At 45.1% G+C, this 15,174-nt stretch overlaps 2 protein-coding genes across 3 annotated transcripts; both read left to right on the top strand.

Annotated features, from left to right (window-relative positions):
* The first annotated feature begins 1,451 nt into the window (after positions 1-1,451).
* Positions 1,452-9,348, top strand: hyal4 (hyaluronidase 4). The gene is made up of 4 exons (XM_040163751.2): positions 1,452-1,616; positions 4,642-5,631; positions 6,489-6,578; positions 7,030-9,348. The coding sequence occupies exons 2-4, from the start codon at positions 4,675-4,677 to the stop codon at positions 7,525-7,527; spliced, it is 1,545 nt and encodes a 514-aa protein (XP_040019685.2). The 5' UTR covers positions 1,452-1,616; positions 4,642-4,674; the 3' UTR covers positions 7,528-9,348.
* Positions 9,349-10,240: 892 nt separating this feature from the next.
* On the top strand, positions 10,241-14,478 carry spam1 (sperm adhesion molecule 1). 2 transcript variants are annotated; one of them, XM_040163728.2, is made up of 4 exons: positions 10,241-10,325; positions 11,758-12,683; positions 13,172-13,261; positions 13,904-14,478. In XM_040163728.2, exons 2-4 carry the CDS (start codon positions 11,766-11,768, stop codon positions 14,231-14,233), a joined length of 1,338 nt encoding a protein of 445 aa, XP_040019662.1. In that variant the 5' UTR covers positions 10,241-10,325; positions 11,758-11,765; the 3' UTR covers positions 14,234-14,478. The 2 variants fall into 2 exon arrangements, with proteins under 2 accessions (XP_040019662.1, XP_077939161.1); XM_078083035.1 differs by lacking the exon at positions 10,241-10,325 and adding an exon at positions 10,919-11,017.
* The last annotated feature ends 696 nt before the right edge of the window (positions 14,479-15,174 follow it).

Genomic DNA, 15,174 nt, shown 5'->3' with positions numbered 1-15,174 from the left:
GATAATAAAACCGAACATTGAAGGCAAAATAAAAATAAAATGACCTCCGTAGGAAGGTAGCATCACTGTGTGGTCTCATCTTTATGACTGCCTCTAAGAATTCAATTACAAACATTAAAGGCTGCATAAGACAACTTTTAGTTTAGTGCCTTTAGTTACTCTGAACTTGAATAGAAATGAGGGAAACAGAGGGACGAGAGTAGGCAGAAGTCAAAACTCATCCAATCTCACCAGAAGCTTCTCTCTCATGTTCCAAGCGCACAATGAATAAACACACATCTAAGATGTTAATACTTTAATTATAAGTAATACCTAGAATCAGGTTTCCCCCATAATAGTATGCTCTAACATGATCGCGTACAATTAAAAGAACACAAACTGTGTTCACTGGGGGGGGGGGGCTGGGGGGGGGACTCTGTGTGTATATTTAACAGAGACTTTTGTCTTCTGCGTCTAAATCGGTCCTTCACTCAGACGCTCTCATGGAGATGAAGAACCCGTTAAATGGATGCATGTTTGTTCTGGCAGCAGGACGAGTGAAGTCGAGACTGGTGTCTCTGGGAGTTTTTCTGTGGATTCACAAATTGAACTGTTTGTTTGTAGCAAACTATATTTCTGCTCAAATTGTTCAGCAGAATGAATAGAAACAGGAACTGGACATTTTCAGCAAGAACAGAACACAAAAGTTAATGAAATATACATTTAAATTAATAAATAATAAAAATTGTGAAATTCCAAAAAGAAACTTTAAAAAGTCTGGTATTGAAAAATAACAAAATGTTTAAAAGCCATGTTATCTAATCAAAGACCATAAACTCATGTTTACAATGTTTACTGAGGGAATAAATCAAGAGAGGAGTCACTTTCTCATAGACGTCTATGGGACCAGAGGAGTCGCCCCCTGCTGGTCACTACAGAGAATGCAGCTTTAAGAGATGAAGCTCTGACTCCTCGACTGCTGTGTAGCCTAATTAAGCAATAAGGTAGGAGAGGCTGCACTTCATCTTCAATAATGTAGCAGTTCGAGGGTCTTGTTAGGCCCGACTCGCAGCGTTTCATCTACCCGTATTATAATTACAATAATAATCTAGTGTTACGTATTTAGTGATTTCTATATATTTGTTTTTCAACAATGATGTAAAATGACTAAAGCTGTCAGAAATAAAAAAAAAGAGTAAAGAAATGTACGTGTCCGACTTGATTTAATGTGGAGTGAAATTGCATTAAATGGGAACCAATACACACACACACACACACGATTGTTGTCGTCATCAGTGTGTTTACGTCTGCCTTTCCTCTGATGCTGATTGAAGTGGACGAGCTGAGACTCTTTCCTTACAGAGAGGATAAGACCTCAGAGGAGCTCAGCGAATTACAAGCTCTCTCTCTCTCTCTCTCTCTCTATCCGTTTCTCCCCCCTCTCTCGCTCCCTCCCTCTCCCTCTCCTTCCCGTATATAAGGGTTGATGGCTGGCTTGTGTTTCAGACTCCTCACCAGGAACCAAGGCGACTGGTCAGACCACGTACGGCGCAGTGGGCCACCATGACCCCCGCGGTGACCCCGGAGCAGAGACCCCCACCCCCCTCTCCAATGGACTGCTAATTATACATCTACAGGTGAGCAGCCAGAGCTGCGGCTTTTTGATTTTGCAGTAAAGCGTATTTTTAAACCAGGAGGGAGGCGGGAAGCTCTGGATGCTACAGCGTGGTTTCAGCGTCTGTTTTTGGGTGATACAGGAAGGGGGGTGGGGGGGGGGGGCACCATGCCATGCCATGCCAGGAATGTTGGCTCACCCCTAACAATGCTCTGGCAGCAGACAAAGTTTCTGAGGTAGAAACCAGCCCTTTTTGAAGCCGTGTCGGTCACATTAAAAGTCATTTCACCCATTTGGGAGACGCTCTGACTCATAAAGGCAAACAAACAAACAAACATACAGCAGAATAGGAATTCCAGTGAAAGCAACTCGACTGAAGTTCATCACAGGCTGCTATAAATAAAAAATAACTTTAGGGAAACAAGTCGTTTTTCAGGCGTCTTAACGAGCCAGCATGATTTCAGGACGGAGTTCTGCAGGCAAGCAGCAGTTCATCGGACCAACTATGATGTTGTGGCTAAAGGAATATTAGCAGCAGCCTGAGATGTACTGATTTGAAACATTTGTTTTCCACCTGCTTTAAAGATAAAAATTAAAAAATGACCTGTTGTTAATTTATAAACTCAGCAGAGAAAACAATTAGAAAATGGTCCATCAAGTTCTTCTCACTCACCCCTCAGACCGTCCATTTAAATCACATACTAGGCTGTCTCATTCCTTCTATATTGTTTATTATACCGTCTTATTGAACTGTGTTTGTATTACGCTGATGTCTTCATACAGATGTTTTCTCATCACTTGATAATATAATTTGTATGTTGTCGTATGCAATGACCCACGAGGCGCTTTTGGCTCAGCCGGGTGGAAAAGGTGTGAAAGAGGTAAAAGGTTTCAAACAGTCTTTACTAACTGCAATGAAGACGTTTGGGTGCCGAACACTGACTGAATATGAGAAGTGGACGTGGTCATCGTGGCTTGGACGTGATCTCTTAGTGACTAAAGAAATCAAATATGAACCAATACAGTAAATAATCAGCGGCAGCATTGGAAGTTTTTTCACTTTTATCCATGGAAGTGAAAGCGCTTTAACAAAATGATGCAGGTGGAATGTCCAAAGAATGGGCCGAGTAGTGATGCCACTTGGTGGTGGAGCATATCTACAGGACAGATGGCGCATGTGAGGGAATCTGTTATTTTTGGCCCCATCATGGGGAGGGGGGGGGTATTCGGCTCGACTCCCAATCATCAAGCTCGAGGACAGGCTCCTCCCTCTCCTGGCGTCTCTGGTTGCGCTCATCTTTCTGTCCTTTTTGAAGACCTTTGGCTCCACTCGCTGCTGGACTCAAAGAACCTTCTTTGGCCTGGAGGGTTCTGGAGGGAGCTCCTCAGAGGCTGTGGGGGTCGAGCAACGAGCCCCACAGTAGAGTCACAGGTGTTAAAGTCTCCTTTGCTCAGGGATACTTCAACATGGGATACGGAGCAGCCGGGGTTCGAACCGCCAACCCTTTATTTTGTATTATCATTATTATCATTCTTGCTCACCAACTATTTTTCCTTGAATTGAGTTGACGATGGATTCAAAGTCTCTGTCCTTTTTTGTATTTTAACTTTCTGAAAATAAATGAATACATTTGTAAACGTCAGTTTGGGCAGCGGCAAATTGAACCATTAATCAAAACGATTAATAGAGAAAATGAATAAAAGAATTTACTGCAGCCCCGTGGTGGAAGATTAATAGAATTCTCTCCCAGCGTGATGTCACTCAACCAACTCCAATAGAAAACCATCAAAAAGCGGAACCCTCTGAAGCTTTGAAAATGGTTTCAGCTCAAACTGAGAGACCTCGTCCACATCTTCAAACTCGCTGCTACGAGCTTTGAGAATCCATCAGCTTCCCTTGTGAGCGGCCAGGCATATTTTTTCCATCCCCATCCATCCCCGCAGGGAAGAAAAGTGGCAGAAACACAGAACAAAAAAGAGAAAAGGACTTTGATTCCAAACCAACATAACTCAGATAAACTTTATAATACGTTTCACGAAGTGATGCCGAACTGAAGAGTGCAAACCAGCATCGGCTCAGACTGAACTGAGGAAGTCGTCAGAAGGATCTTCACTCCAACAGTTTTGAGTTGAGAGGACTTACTAGGCAACTCAAAACGTTACTAGGCAACTTACTAGGCAACTCAAAACCAAACAGTTTGATTACCATTTCAAATGAAATTCAAAGTTTGGCATCTCAACGACAGTGGGCCCAGAGAAGGACGAGAGCACCATGAATATCGCACGAAAAGGTAAAAAGGTGAACTGGAATTCCTAAACAGCCGGTAGTTGATGACTGGAAGAGAAGATCAAAAGACAGTTGGGTCAAACTTAGTGATGCTCTTTTCTTTGCTGCAGTTTCTCTGAGACGTAGTGAGCTGGCTGTGTTAAAATCAGGAAATATGCCTCTTCATCAGAGGTTGTGAAAGTAGAAGGTCGGAAGTTAAATATTTAGGATGAGTCGTCAAGGAATGGAAGCCCAGCCCTAAAAATCTGTATTATTTTGCATCCTTTGATGTAATATGTACACGTTAGATGAAAGATTCCAATTCATCATGAACGAATATTCAACAATCATCCAGTGGGGAATTTTCAATAAAATGGCTAATAAAACAGTTGCTGCAAAAAAGAGGATTTAAGTTCTGCAGAATGACGGTGAGTTTATGGTCTCAATCTCCAGTTTGAAGTCTTCTTCAATAAAGCATGATGTTCATTTATTAGATTATGGTCCATTTAGAGTCGAACAGACCGTAAAGCAGAGGATGTTTTAGGGCGGGGCCTAACGCTGATTGACAGTCACATACCGCATCTCTACGTCCTTGTCACTCCCAATATGGTCACTTGCTGTTAACCGGTTGCAAAAAGCCAAGATGGCGAGCACCAAATTATCAATCTCAAGGTTTTAAAGATGCCATTTTCTGTCTGCTTTCCGCTTGCGCACCAATCAATGGATATGAGGACCCTTTTTAAAACAACTTATTCATTACTTCTGTTTCTTCTCTCTTCAGGATGATTGACAGCTGCTCCTCCTGATCCCCAGGATGCATGTGGTGCCAGTGGGCGGGGCGTCTTCCTCCCACCACGTCGTACCCATCGCCCTCACCTGCTCCTGGCTGCTCCTGCTCTTCCACGCCGCCTTTTGTCAGAAACCCGCCAAGCTGCCTCTGATTGGCCGGAAGCCGTTCATCGCCGCCTGGAACGCCCCCCTGGACATGTGCACCATCAAGTACAACGTCACCACCAACGCCCACCGCCTCTTCCACATCCACGGCAGCCCGCGCGCCAACTGGACAGGCCAGAACGTCACCATCTTCTACGCCAACCGGCTGGGCTACTACCCGCACTACACGCCGCAGGGCGCCGCCGTGCACGGCGGCCTGCCACAGAACAGCAGCCTGGACCTGCACCTGTTCAAGGCCTACCAGGACATCAACCACTTCATCCCCTCGGAGGACTTCCGCGGCCTGGCCGTGATCGACTGGGAGTTCTGGCGGCCCCAATGGTTCCGTAACTGGGACAAGAAGGACATCTACCGGTGCAAGTCCAAGGAGCTGACCGCCAGGGCCTACGTCAACGTGACGGCAGCGCAGGTGGAGGAGCTGGCGCGGCGGCGGTTCGAGAAGAGCGCCAAGGCGTTCATGCAGAGGACTATCCAGCTGGGGACGCGCCTTCGCCCCAACGCACTCTGGGGGTTCTACCTCTACCCGGACTGCCACAACTACAAACTGCACGAGCAGAACTACACAGGCTTCTGCCCCCCGGTGGAGGGGCAGAGGAACGACGAGCTGCGCTGGCTGTGGAACAGCAGCACGGCGCTCTTCCCCTCCGTGGCCTTCAGGAAGACTCACACCAACAGCGTGGGAAACCTGCGCTTCTCCCAGCACCGGATCCGCGAGTCGCTCCGCATCGCCTCGCTGACCTCCAGGGAGTACGAGCTCCCCACCTACGTGTACCTGAGGCTGGGCTACCGGGACGAGGCCATGGCCTTCCTCACCATGGTGAGATGATACAGTATATACACACAGACACACATATATACACACAGTTGTAAACAATGAGCTTACATTTGAACCTCTGTTAACGACTCAAATACACAGTATCACAGTGCTGGGGAGACGTCCATTACTCATAGCAATACAACAAAGAATAATGTGATACCCCATGAAGTTAGTTCATATTTAATTTGATCATTAAAGAGGATGTATAAAGAAAAACAGCTATGACTTTAATTGATTTAATTATTCTTATTTGTTTTATGTTGTATTAAATGCCGGCTCTTCTTCTGATATCCAACAATGTGGAGTAAATATACTTGATGGTGCTAGTACACATACCATAAGTAAAAGTATAGCCCTGTAAATAATGCAAAGTACTCATAACGCAGAACTGCCACATCAAAGGATATGCACAAGATTTCTAGAGACAAAGTCGCTGATGGATTTTTTTCTTTGTCATCACTGCCCTCTGGTGGAGAGCTGATGCTCCACCAACACCACCACCTCAGAGGGTTTAACTGGTCAGCAGATTCCGGTCACACACTGGTATAACATATATATAAAGAGCTGTTTGATTCATTCATTCTGATAAAAAGATTTTAGAAATAGCTCAGCTCTTCTGCCTCATCAGAAAACACACATTAATTGGTATGTTTTATCAATCACTTTACCAAAACAGATTATTAAAATGTATGTCTTTAGATTTAATATAAGAGTGTATATTAAATATTTTTTTCCAAACTAGCTTGTGATTTTTGCACGTGCTCCTCTTAATGCAGTGATGAAGTGGTGAATTCAGTGGTTAATGGTGGAGTGTAAGCATGTGCGAGATGACGTCTGTACCCGTGTGTCTCCTGCAGAAAGACCTGATCTACAGCATCGGCGAGAGCGCTGCTCTGGGAGCGGCGGGCTTCGTCATCTGGGGCGACCTGAATCTGACCTCGTCCAGAGTGGGTGTCCCTTCTGCTTACCTCCACCTTACCCTCCATCAGCTGTTGTTTGCACACCAGGCTGAATATTAGAAGTGGATTGATCAAAATGGCCTACATTAATTGGTGGACTGACATATTTAAAAAAACTTTCTAAACTAGTGAACAAGGCATAGAGACGTTGCATTGGTTTAGAAACCTGTCAATTCCAGTAAGCCCCGCCCTAACGCATCCCCTGCTTCATGGTCTATTAGTAGAGATTGAGACCATAAACTCATGTTTACACTGTTTACTGAGGGAATAAATCAAGAGAGAAGACTTCTATGCTTTAGGGCGGGGCTACTGTGATTGACAGGTCTCCATCAAATACGTATATACGGCGTCCCTTCGTGACTTTCAAATATGGAAACTTATACTTATTCCTTTCTGAAAAAAACATCATCACCGACTGCGTGGCGTTTTGTCTCCGCAGCACAACTGCACCAAGGTGAAAGGCTTCCTGAGCCGCCGCCTGGGCCAGTACATCACCAACGTGACGCGGGCCGCCGAGTTCTGCAGCGACTTCCTGTGCCGGGGCAACGGCCGCTGCGTCCGCCGGGACCCGCTTTCCCGCCACTACCTCCACCTGAGCGCCGACAGCTACCGCATCCGGCCCGCCGGCGACGAGGACTTCGCCGTCACCGGGTGGCACTCGGAGCACGAGCAGCGGCTGCTGGCCCGGAGGTTCCGCTGCCACTGCTACGAGGGCCACGAGGGCGAGCGCTGCGACAGCGTCAACGAAGTGAGGGAGGACGACGGGCCGCTTGGGGGGGAGGGAGACGAGGACGAGCAGGAGAGGCGGAGGACGGAGTGGGAGGACGAGCAGGGGGAGCGGTGGGAGGCGGGGGAGGGCGAGGCGCCGCCGACCGGCTGCAGCGTTCCCGTGACGCTGCTGATGCTCCTGCTGGGCCTGTCGACGGCGTCCCTCTGATGAAGGATAGACAGCTGTGTACAGATGTTACCTTTCAACCCCTCCCTGACTGAAGGTGTCCCCGTTAAGGTGAAGATCTGAGGCGGTGTGGTTGTCTTGTCAGATTTGTTCAGTGATTTAAATGCAAAACGATTCTAACATGCTCATAACAGCTGTTTCAACAGCTGGTGATTTATTTCCTCTTGTTTTCACTCCCAACTCACCTGTGAAACCGTCCTCGGCCAAGCGGTCAGAGCCGCCATTCCAGGAATTAAGGAATCAGGAAACATTTATTACCAAAATGTGTCAGACATACAAGGAATTTGACTTGGCGAAACGACAATGGACAACAACACAGATAAGACAAGTGCCGTAAGTAAGGTCTTTGAGAGAAAGACTATTTACCCAGGAGGCCGCTGCTCGCATCACGTGTGAAAACTGAGAGGCCAACGCCGCCGTCAATCATTCCATTTGAAGGGTTCATCCTCTGGAGAACCATGAATCTCTGCTCATCCTGGCAAGTTCTGAGGGGTTATGGTTAGAGAAACTTCAGCGGATCAAAAGATGTTAACACAACCTGGGGGGAGGGGGGGGGGGCTTTTAAAAACGATCGTCAGTAACACACGTAAAAACCTTTTTGAGAAGTTTGATGGCACTTTACCACACACACACACACACACACACACACAGGGAACTAAAAGGGTTCTCTGTTTGGATCGGTGTCGCTGCAGGATGATCCCTGTGAAGGAAGCCAGAAGGAGAAAGGCGAAGAGCTGTGTCCTTGTCTACATAGATGTGTGTAGAGGTTGGTTTTACCTCACAGGATACGAACGTCACCGCATGTCAGCCCAGATGAATCAAACCCGCGGACAGTTCTCCGTGTCTGCCGCTGATGCACACGACCGTAGGTACGACAAGCACACTGAAGAGGACGAAAAAGACGCGCAAACAGCAGTTGAATGTGACTCGGAGGCTCGTTGACATAAGAAGGATCATCAGCTTAGAGAGAGATGACCGATGCTGACTGAATGCAGGTTAAAAAAACAGACTTGACGACAATCGTTTGCATTTAGAAAAAAACACGTGGTTTACGTTTGAAATGAAAATAGAACAAAAAATGCAACAGAACTGGTCGTGTTTGGCTTAAAGAAAGGTAAAAATGTCCCAGACCCTTCGTGGACTTCCAAGGATTTTGATTAGAAGTTTATTTGTGACAAACCAATGTTGTTTGGAGGAAACAGTTACGTTGAATGAGAGCAGACGTTCTAAATGCACTTTTCTATAATTCTTTGCTAAATTAAAAAGCAATGAGTTCCACAGCAGTTGTTTTACGTTAAATTAAGTTGAATGTTTGATGTTTGATAGACGTTGGATGATTGCACACTGATTATTAACAGTTCCTTTGACCACAACGTCGATATTCTGCTGACCTAAACTTTGCCAAACATTCACCGTAGATGAGGATCATTCTTCAGACAAATAAGACTTGTGTGGGTCAAATACGAGAGGGGGACTCTCATCCAGCAGATCGCTGTTCATGTCCCTTATGTAACCAAAAGTTGACTTTACATTAGTTGAGCGATGGCGTTAACGTACCATCAGGCATGCTGTTTGCTAACGACACGTGTTTATTCAGGCTAGTTGGGTTTCTGTAACATTCAGCATCGACCTCGATCCAGAGTGTTCATCTCAAAACCGACTCTTCCGGGAAATAACAGTTTCCTGCACTTCCCTGTTTGAAGTTTTTCTTTTGAAGATTGTGAAGCTAAAATGCAAAACGAGGACTGTGCAACACATGCAAATGAATGTAAATTCACTGCAAATAAAGACTTTTCTTCAGTACGTCTGTGTTTTTATGTGTTTTCTGTGAATTTGAAGAGATGATGATGGATAATTAGAAAACCACTTCGCCCTTATGCAACATATCAGCGGCACATTTCATTCTTTACCGTCACGATAACTTCTTCTTTGTAAAATACAATCTATGGAGTTGCAGTAATTCTATTATATCTCAACCGTGAAGAAGTTTTATTCTCATGCGAACAAATAAATGAGGAAATATCAAACCGGGTTCTTACACAAATACGGCCCACTGAAAAGAGGAAGAGGTTTCTCACGATAATGACTCGAGAAAAAATACCACACGGTAAAAACATTTTGTTTCATATGAAGAAAACAAGTAAAATGCAGAAACTGCTGAAGACTAAAGTCATATATCATTTGTTTGTGAAGTGTTTTTAAATGTATTTTAAAAAATCAGATGTAGATGCTCATCATTTTAAATGGGATATTTGGTTTTAATTAAAAGTTGTCCAGCTTTTCTGGATTCAGCCGGGGAAGCACCAGATCAAAAGTGACCAAATGAGTGATCAGTGGAGTCAATAACCAATAAGCAGTATGACTTTACTGTGATTAACCAGAAAAGAGGCTAAAAATGACTAATAATACTAATATGTCTAGAAACAGAGAAGTTAAACAAAAGGCAAACGTAAGGTTCCAACAGTCAATAATGTTATCAGTTATTAGTTATTCCTGATGAATATGTAATCAAAAGAAATATCCGGGTCTCTAAATCTAAACTGATCTCTCATCTCTAAATCACTGATCTAATAAAAACAGGTTTAATACAACAAATAGTGTCAGCTTGCTCCGGAGCAAGGCACCGACCCGCTGAACCCTGAACCCTCCCAACGGCTGACGTCAAGACGGCGATCAGATAGCGATCGGTCGGAGGAAAGAAACCGCTTCCTTCGTCACATGAAGCAGCAAAAGCACGTAACGAAGTTCAGACACGTCCGTCCTTTAGAAGAGAGCAGCAGGTAGGAACCCATGACGGCTTATTCAACATTGTGTTATTCACCTTGTGTATATATATATATATATATATATATATATATATATATATATATACAAAATGTATATATATATATATGTACAAAATATATATATAGCTCATTTTGTAGCAACCGTCGACTATTCAATTGATTTAATTTTAATTTTCCAAAGAATCAGTTCATTAGGAAATGTTAAGTTGTATTCCTTTCTTTGGATTGTTTCTAATGTCAGAATAGTCTAAATCCCAAAATATAAGTATTATCTTTATTAATCAAGAAGTTTCTTGAGCTGTGTTACTTTATTTATAAGAGAGACCTGCGTGTGCAGACAACACGCCCGAACTGTTACATTATTAAAGATAAAGTACTGTCTCAAGTACCTTATTGCTTTTATAATACGGTTACAAGCGAAATTATAAATAGCAAGTAAATAGCTGCCTTTTCAACACAAAATAGTTGTAAATTATTATTTTTTTCTCAATTAAAAAAAAAGTATTATTATTATTTTATTTATAATCCTTTACTAATCCCACATTAATCCCAAATTATTCTCTGCATTTTACCCATCCTTAGCAATTAAAGGGCAGTGTGCTGCTGTGAAGTACTGGGGCTTCAGTGTCTTATTCAAGGATACTGAGAAATGCAAACTATGGAGTGAACACGGATCGAACCGCACTGTAAAATGATAAATATTTTTTATTTTATAATATATTTTTTTGCACAACTTTATTTGCATTGTTCCAACAAAGCGATAGCATTTTATTTGTTTTTGTCTGATGGAGCAGTCTGGTTTACATGAAAGTGACTTACATTTTCTTTATTCTATTATTAATAGAATAAAATGTCGTTATTTCAAGAAAAATTCAGCATCATTTTGTTACATTTTTGTTGGGGCCTGAACCTTTTTCTTCCTCCAATGTGGGCCCGGACAGAAAAAGAACTGCTGGTCTAGAGGAAAATAGTCCCCGTACATGCGGGATCTCGCACCATCGCATTCATTCACATCGCTCATAAGGTCCACCTTAATTGTCCGGTTGCGAAAGCTCATATTGCCCGAAACCGATCATTTGTGGGATTTCCGTTCTTTTTTCGGCGATCGCCACTGAGCTAAAAGCTAAAATGTAACCGGTTACTTTGGGTGCGCAGTGAAATACTCGGGTCAATGTGAACAGGAACTGTTCAATAATGCAAACCCTGTGACTCACTCTCAACCAATCAGAATGCTGGATTTCATCAACCCGTATTATAACACAGTCTATACACCGCTCAGAGATTTAAACATGTCATAAACATACAAAAGCATGACATTAACATGCAGATACCACATTGGCTTCTATAACCTGAAGCACAAGTCATCAAACAGTCCGACATGTTCAGACTCAACCTTTTTTGTTGCCTATCTTTCATCTGTCAATAGCCGCCGCGATGGCCTCTTCGTCCTTCTTGTGCTGCCTCGCCCTCTGTGTCATTGGATCGGTCGCCGCTGCCCTCGCTCTGCCGCTCGCAGAGCCGCCGCTGATCCACGACCACCCCTTTGTGGCCATCTGGAACGCCCCCGTCGACCAGTGCCGCCGGCTCCACATTCCGCTCGAGACCTCGGCCTTCCAGGCGGTGACCACGCCGGCGGCCGTGCCCCGCCAGTTCCTCACCATCTTCTATGAGGACCGCCTCGGTTTGTACCCCAAAGTCGACATCGCCAAGCACAAGATCTATAGAGGTGGCGTCCCCCAAAATGGAAACCTTAACGAGCATCTGGCCAAGGCGCAGAGTCAAATCAACCACTACATCTCCCAGGATTCCTTGCCTGGGCTCGCTGTCATTGACTGGGAGTCCTGGCGCCCCCTGTGGGAACAGAACTGGGCTTCGAAACAGATCTATAAGAAGCTGTCCATCACTCACGCCATGCAGGTGGCCCCGTTTTTGTCGTCCAGGAGAGTTTCCGCGCTGGCTAAAATCCAGTTTGAACGCGCCGGGCGGCGTTTCATGGAGAAGACCATCAGCCTCGGCATCGGCGAGCGTCCGAGTCGCCGCTGGGGCTTCTACCTCTTCCCCGACTGCTACAACTATGGCTGGGAGAAGCCCGACTACACCGGGAAGTGCTCCGCCAAGACCCAGAAGCAGAACAACCAGATGCTTTGGCTGTGGGAGCGCAGCACCGCCCTCTTCCCCTCCGTCTACCTCCGGCAGGCCATGAGGAACTCCCCCAAGGCCCCGCTCTTCGTCCGCAACCGAGTCCAGGAGGCCCTGAGGGTGGCCGCGCTGCCTAAACGTCCATACACCATGCCGGTCTACGTCTACGCCAGGGCGCTGTACCGGGACCAGAACGAGAACGCACTGACCCAGGTGAAGCAAACGGAGGGTTACCACAAGGAACCTTCATCGTGTGTTGAAATGGGCGGTTAATTTGAGACTGTTTCTTAACAGGTCGAAAGTCTTTTAACTGGTTAGGAATCTGTCTCACGTTAATCCTGACCATCTATATTACCTTCATCCATAAACGAGACCAGAAGATTGTCGTTTTCTAAAAAGTCAATTAATGCTCCTCACTGGTACCACCGGTTCGGATTCTGGTGGAATCTGGGGGCTTCTTTTATTTAACCTATACTGCCATTTTGGGTTCATAAAGATGCAAGTCATCCATCTTTGAACTCAACACAGAGCTTTCTGAACTGTTGTGTGATTAATCCGTCAGCAGCACGGTCCAAGTCTCCATACGAGGGCTTTAAAAGAAGCTATCCATCCGATCGACATCCAAGCTCAAGATAAATATTAGGAGTGTGGTTTGTTTTGGGGAAAATGTTAGATCTCCTCTGTGGTTCGACCTCTTTCAGACGGACCTGGTGAGCACCGTGGGAGAGTCTGCAGCTCTGGGAGCTTCAGGGGTCGTAATGTGGGGAGGAACCAAAGACTACGACAACAAGGTGAACACACCTGCTCACAGTCAAAAGTACCAAAACGCTTGTGTGTCTTTTTCTCCCCTTTAGAGTCTCGGCCTATGAGAACATTGTGTAAACTCTTTGCAGGTCTGAAAGGGGAAACACGGAGGACCAGGCCTTACTCAGCAAACAGTTAACCTGCCTTTGTTTCCTGTTTCAGGGGGAACTGACAGCTGTGACGCTGCAGTGTTTGTTATCTCAACTAACAGATGGGAAAGAACAAACTAAAACGCTTTTCTGTCTGTTATTCATTCTGTTGTCATTCAAGTGTGACGAGGATATTACAGCTGTTTACTTTGTAGTTATGCTTGTAAACTCGTCTGCTGGAACGTCGGTTTGAAATAATTCGACTACAAAATGGATTCATGTCATGACGTTCGGGTTCTCCAGAGAACCATTTTAATGACGCGCTGACGTGCTCTCTAGCACCACCTGCAGGTCGACACTTATAGTGAAAACAGTTCATTTCTGCCGGAGGGATGGAAGTTGATGCACATATTTACACACACACATGGGAATACAAATATCACACTAAATTCATTTAATTTTCTTCGCGGGGTCACATTTGTACTCCTTTAAAATTAACTTGTAGTGGGCCGAGCTGAGTCTCATCCCGTCTCTCTCCAGGCCGCCTGCGAGTCGCTGTCCGAGTACCTGACGTCCACTTTCAACCCGTACATCGCCAACGTGACGGCGGCTGCCATGCTCTGCAGCCAGGTTATGTGCCAGGGGGGGGGGCGCTGCGTGAGGAAGAGCTACGATTCCGCCGACTACCTGCACCTGAACCCGGCCCACTTCAGCATCCTGCGGGTCCGCAAGAAGTTCGTGGCCATCGGTATCCCGTCCGCCGCCGACCTGGAGGTCTGGGCCGGGAACTTCACCTGTCAGTGCTACGCGGGGCGGGGTTGCTCCCCCAAACTGTCCCGGCCGACCGGAATCATGCACATCTGGGTTTAACCAGTGCGAGAGCACACTTCCTGCCAAGGCTTACATTTAATTACTGCTGTAGCTTTAATGAGATGATGGGCTCGTTTATTACATCAGTGATGCTGTGTTTGTTTAAAACAAGGACAGATATTAAGTAAGAAAATTGTACATTTTACAAGTCACAAATTTAAATGTGTCTTTCCCATAGTTACATCCTGATTTATTTGAATTAAAAACCAAGCGCCAACGTTAATAAATTAATGCCTGAAAATAAACTTTACATTCTTTTGGTTTCATTGACATACTGAGAAAAAGCTAAATTAAATCATATTATTGAGGGAAAATGTAGAGAAAAATGATGTTTTCCACCAGGCGGTAAATCAAGGTAAGTTGTCTGTTAAAAGTAAGACTTTAGTTGTGATGCTGAGTCAATACACAGACACGACTGAGTCCAGAGCTAACGCACCCATAAGAAGGGAGAATTATTAGTCATGACCGCAACAGAGACAGATGGAGGTCAGAACAGCAAAGAGTTTGAAAACTCAAAGGGCCATGACAAACGAGGGAACGAGGCAGCCTAACGTGTCAAAAGTGATTTATTTTACAAAGGAATCAACTAAACATTTATTTTGTAACAGATAACTTAAATAAAACAAGCAGTGTATACATTGCGGTGAAGAGCCAGCCGTGTAGTCCGATCAGGTGGGCTTTATCACTCTTGGCTCACCACGCACCACCAGGTGCCCCAGATCTGCCATCAACTAAAGACAAAGATGTTACGACCATATAGAGGTATCACCAGGGCTGTAGTGGAGGGTAAACGCACGTAAACGCCGTTTACGCAAATCTAGAATTTTGGAAATAGCGTTTACGCACCTATAAATAGCGTTTACGCACCTTTAAGTGGCGTTTACGCACCTCAAAGTTCCCTGCGCCTTGTATTCTTCCGTTGGAATAATCCAAAATAAACT

The sequence above is a fragment of the Gasterosteus aculeatus genome, chromosome X, assembly GCF_964276395.1.
Source record: "Gasterosteus aculeatus chromosome X, fGasAcu3.hap1.1, whole genome shotgun sequence".
NCBI classification, from domain to species: domain Eukaryota; kingdom Metazoa; phylum Chordata; class Actinopteri; order Perciformes; family Gasterosteidae; genus Gasterosteus; species Gasterosteus aculeatus.
Note: the sequence above shows the minus strand (reverse complement) of the source record. Positions and strands in the feature narration are given on the sequence as shown.

Excerpts from the sequence above, each read along its gene's own strand:
- hyal4 (XM_040163751.2), top strand. The coding sequence starts at position 4,675 with ATGCATGTGGTGCCAGTGGGCGGGGCGTCTTCCTCCCACCACGTCGTA. Across the intron at positions 5,632-6,488 it reads CCATGGCCTTCCTCACCATG|AAAGACCTGATCTACAGCAT; the intron begins GTGAGATGATAC and ends TGTCTCCTGCAG. Across the intron at positions 6,579-7,029 it reads TGAATCTGACCTCGTCCAGA|CACAACTGCACCAAGGTGAA; the intron begins GTGGGTGTCCCT and ends TTGTCTCCGCAG.
- spam1 (XM_040163728.2), top strand. The coding sequence starts at position 11,766 with ATGGCCTCTTCGTCCTTCTTGTGCTGCCTCGCCCTCTGTGTCATTGGA. Across the intron at positions 12,684-13,171 it reads ACGAGAACGCACTGACCCAG|ACGGACCTGGTGAGCACCGT; the intron begins GTGAAGCAAACG and ends GACCTCTTTCAG. Across the intron at positions 13,262-13,903 it reads CCAAAGACTACGACAACAAG|GCCGCCTGCGAGTCGCTGTC; the intron begins GTGAACACACCT and ends GTCTCTCTCCAG.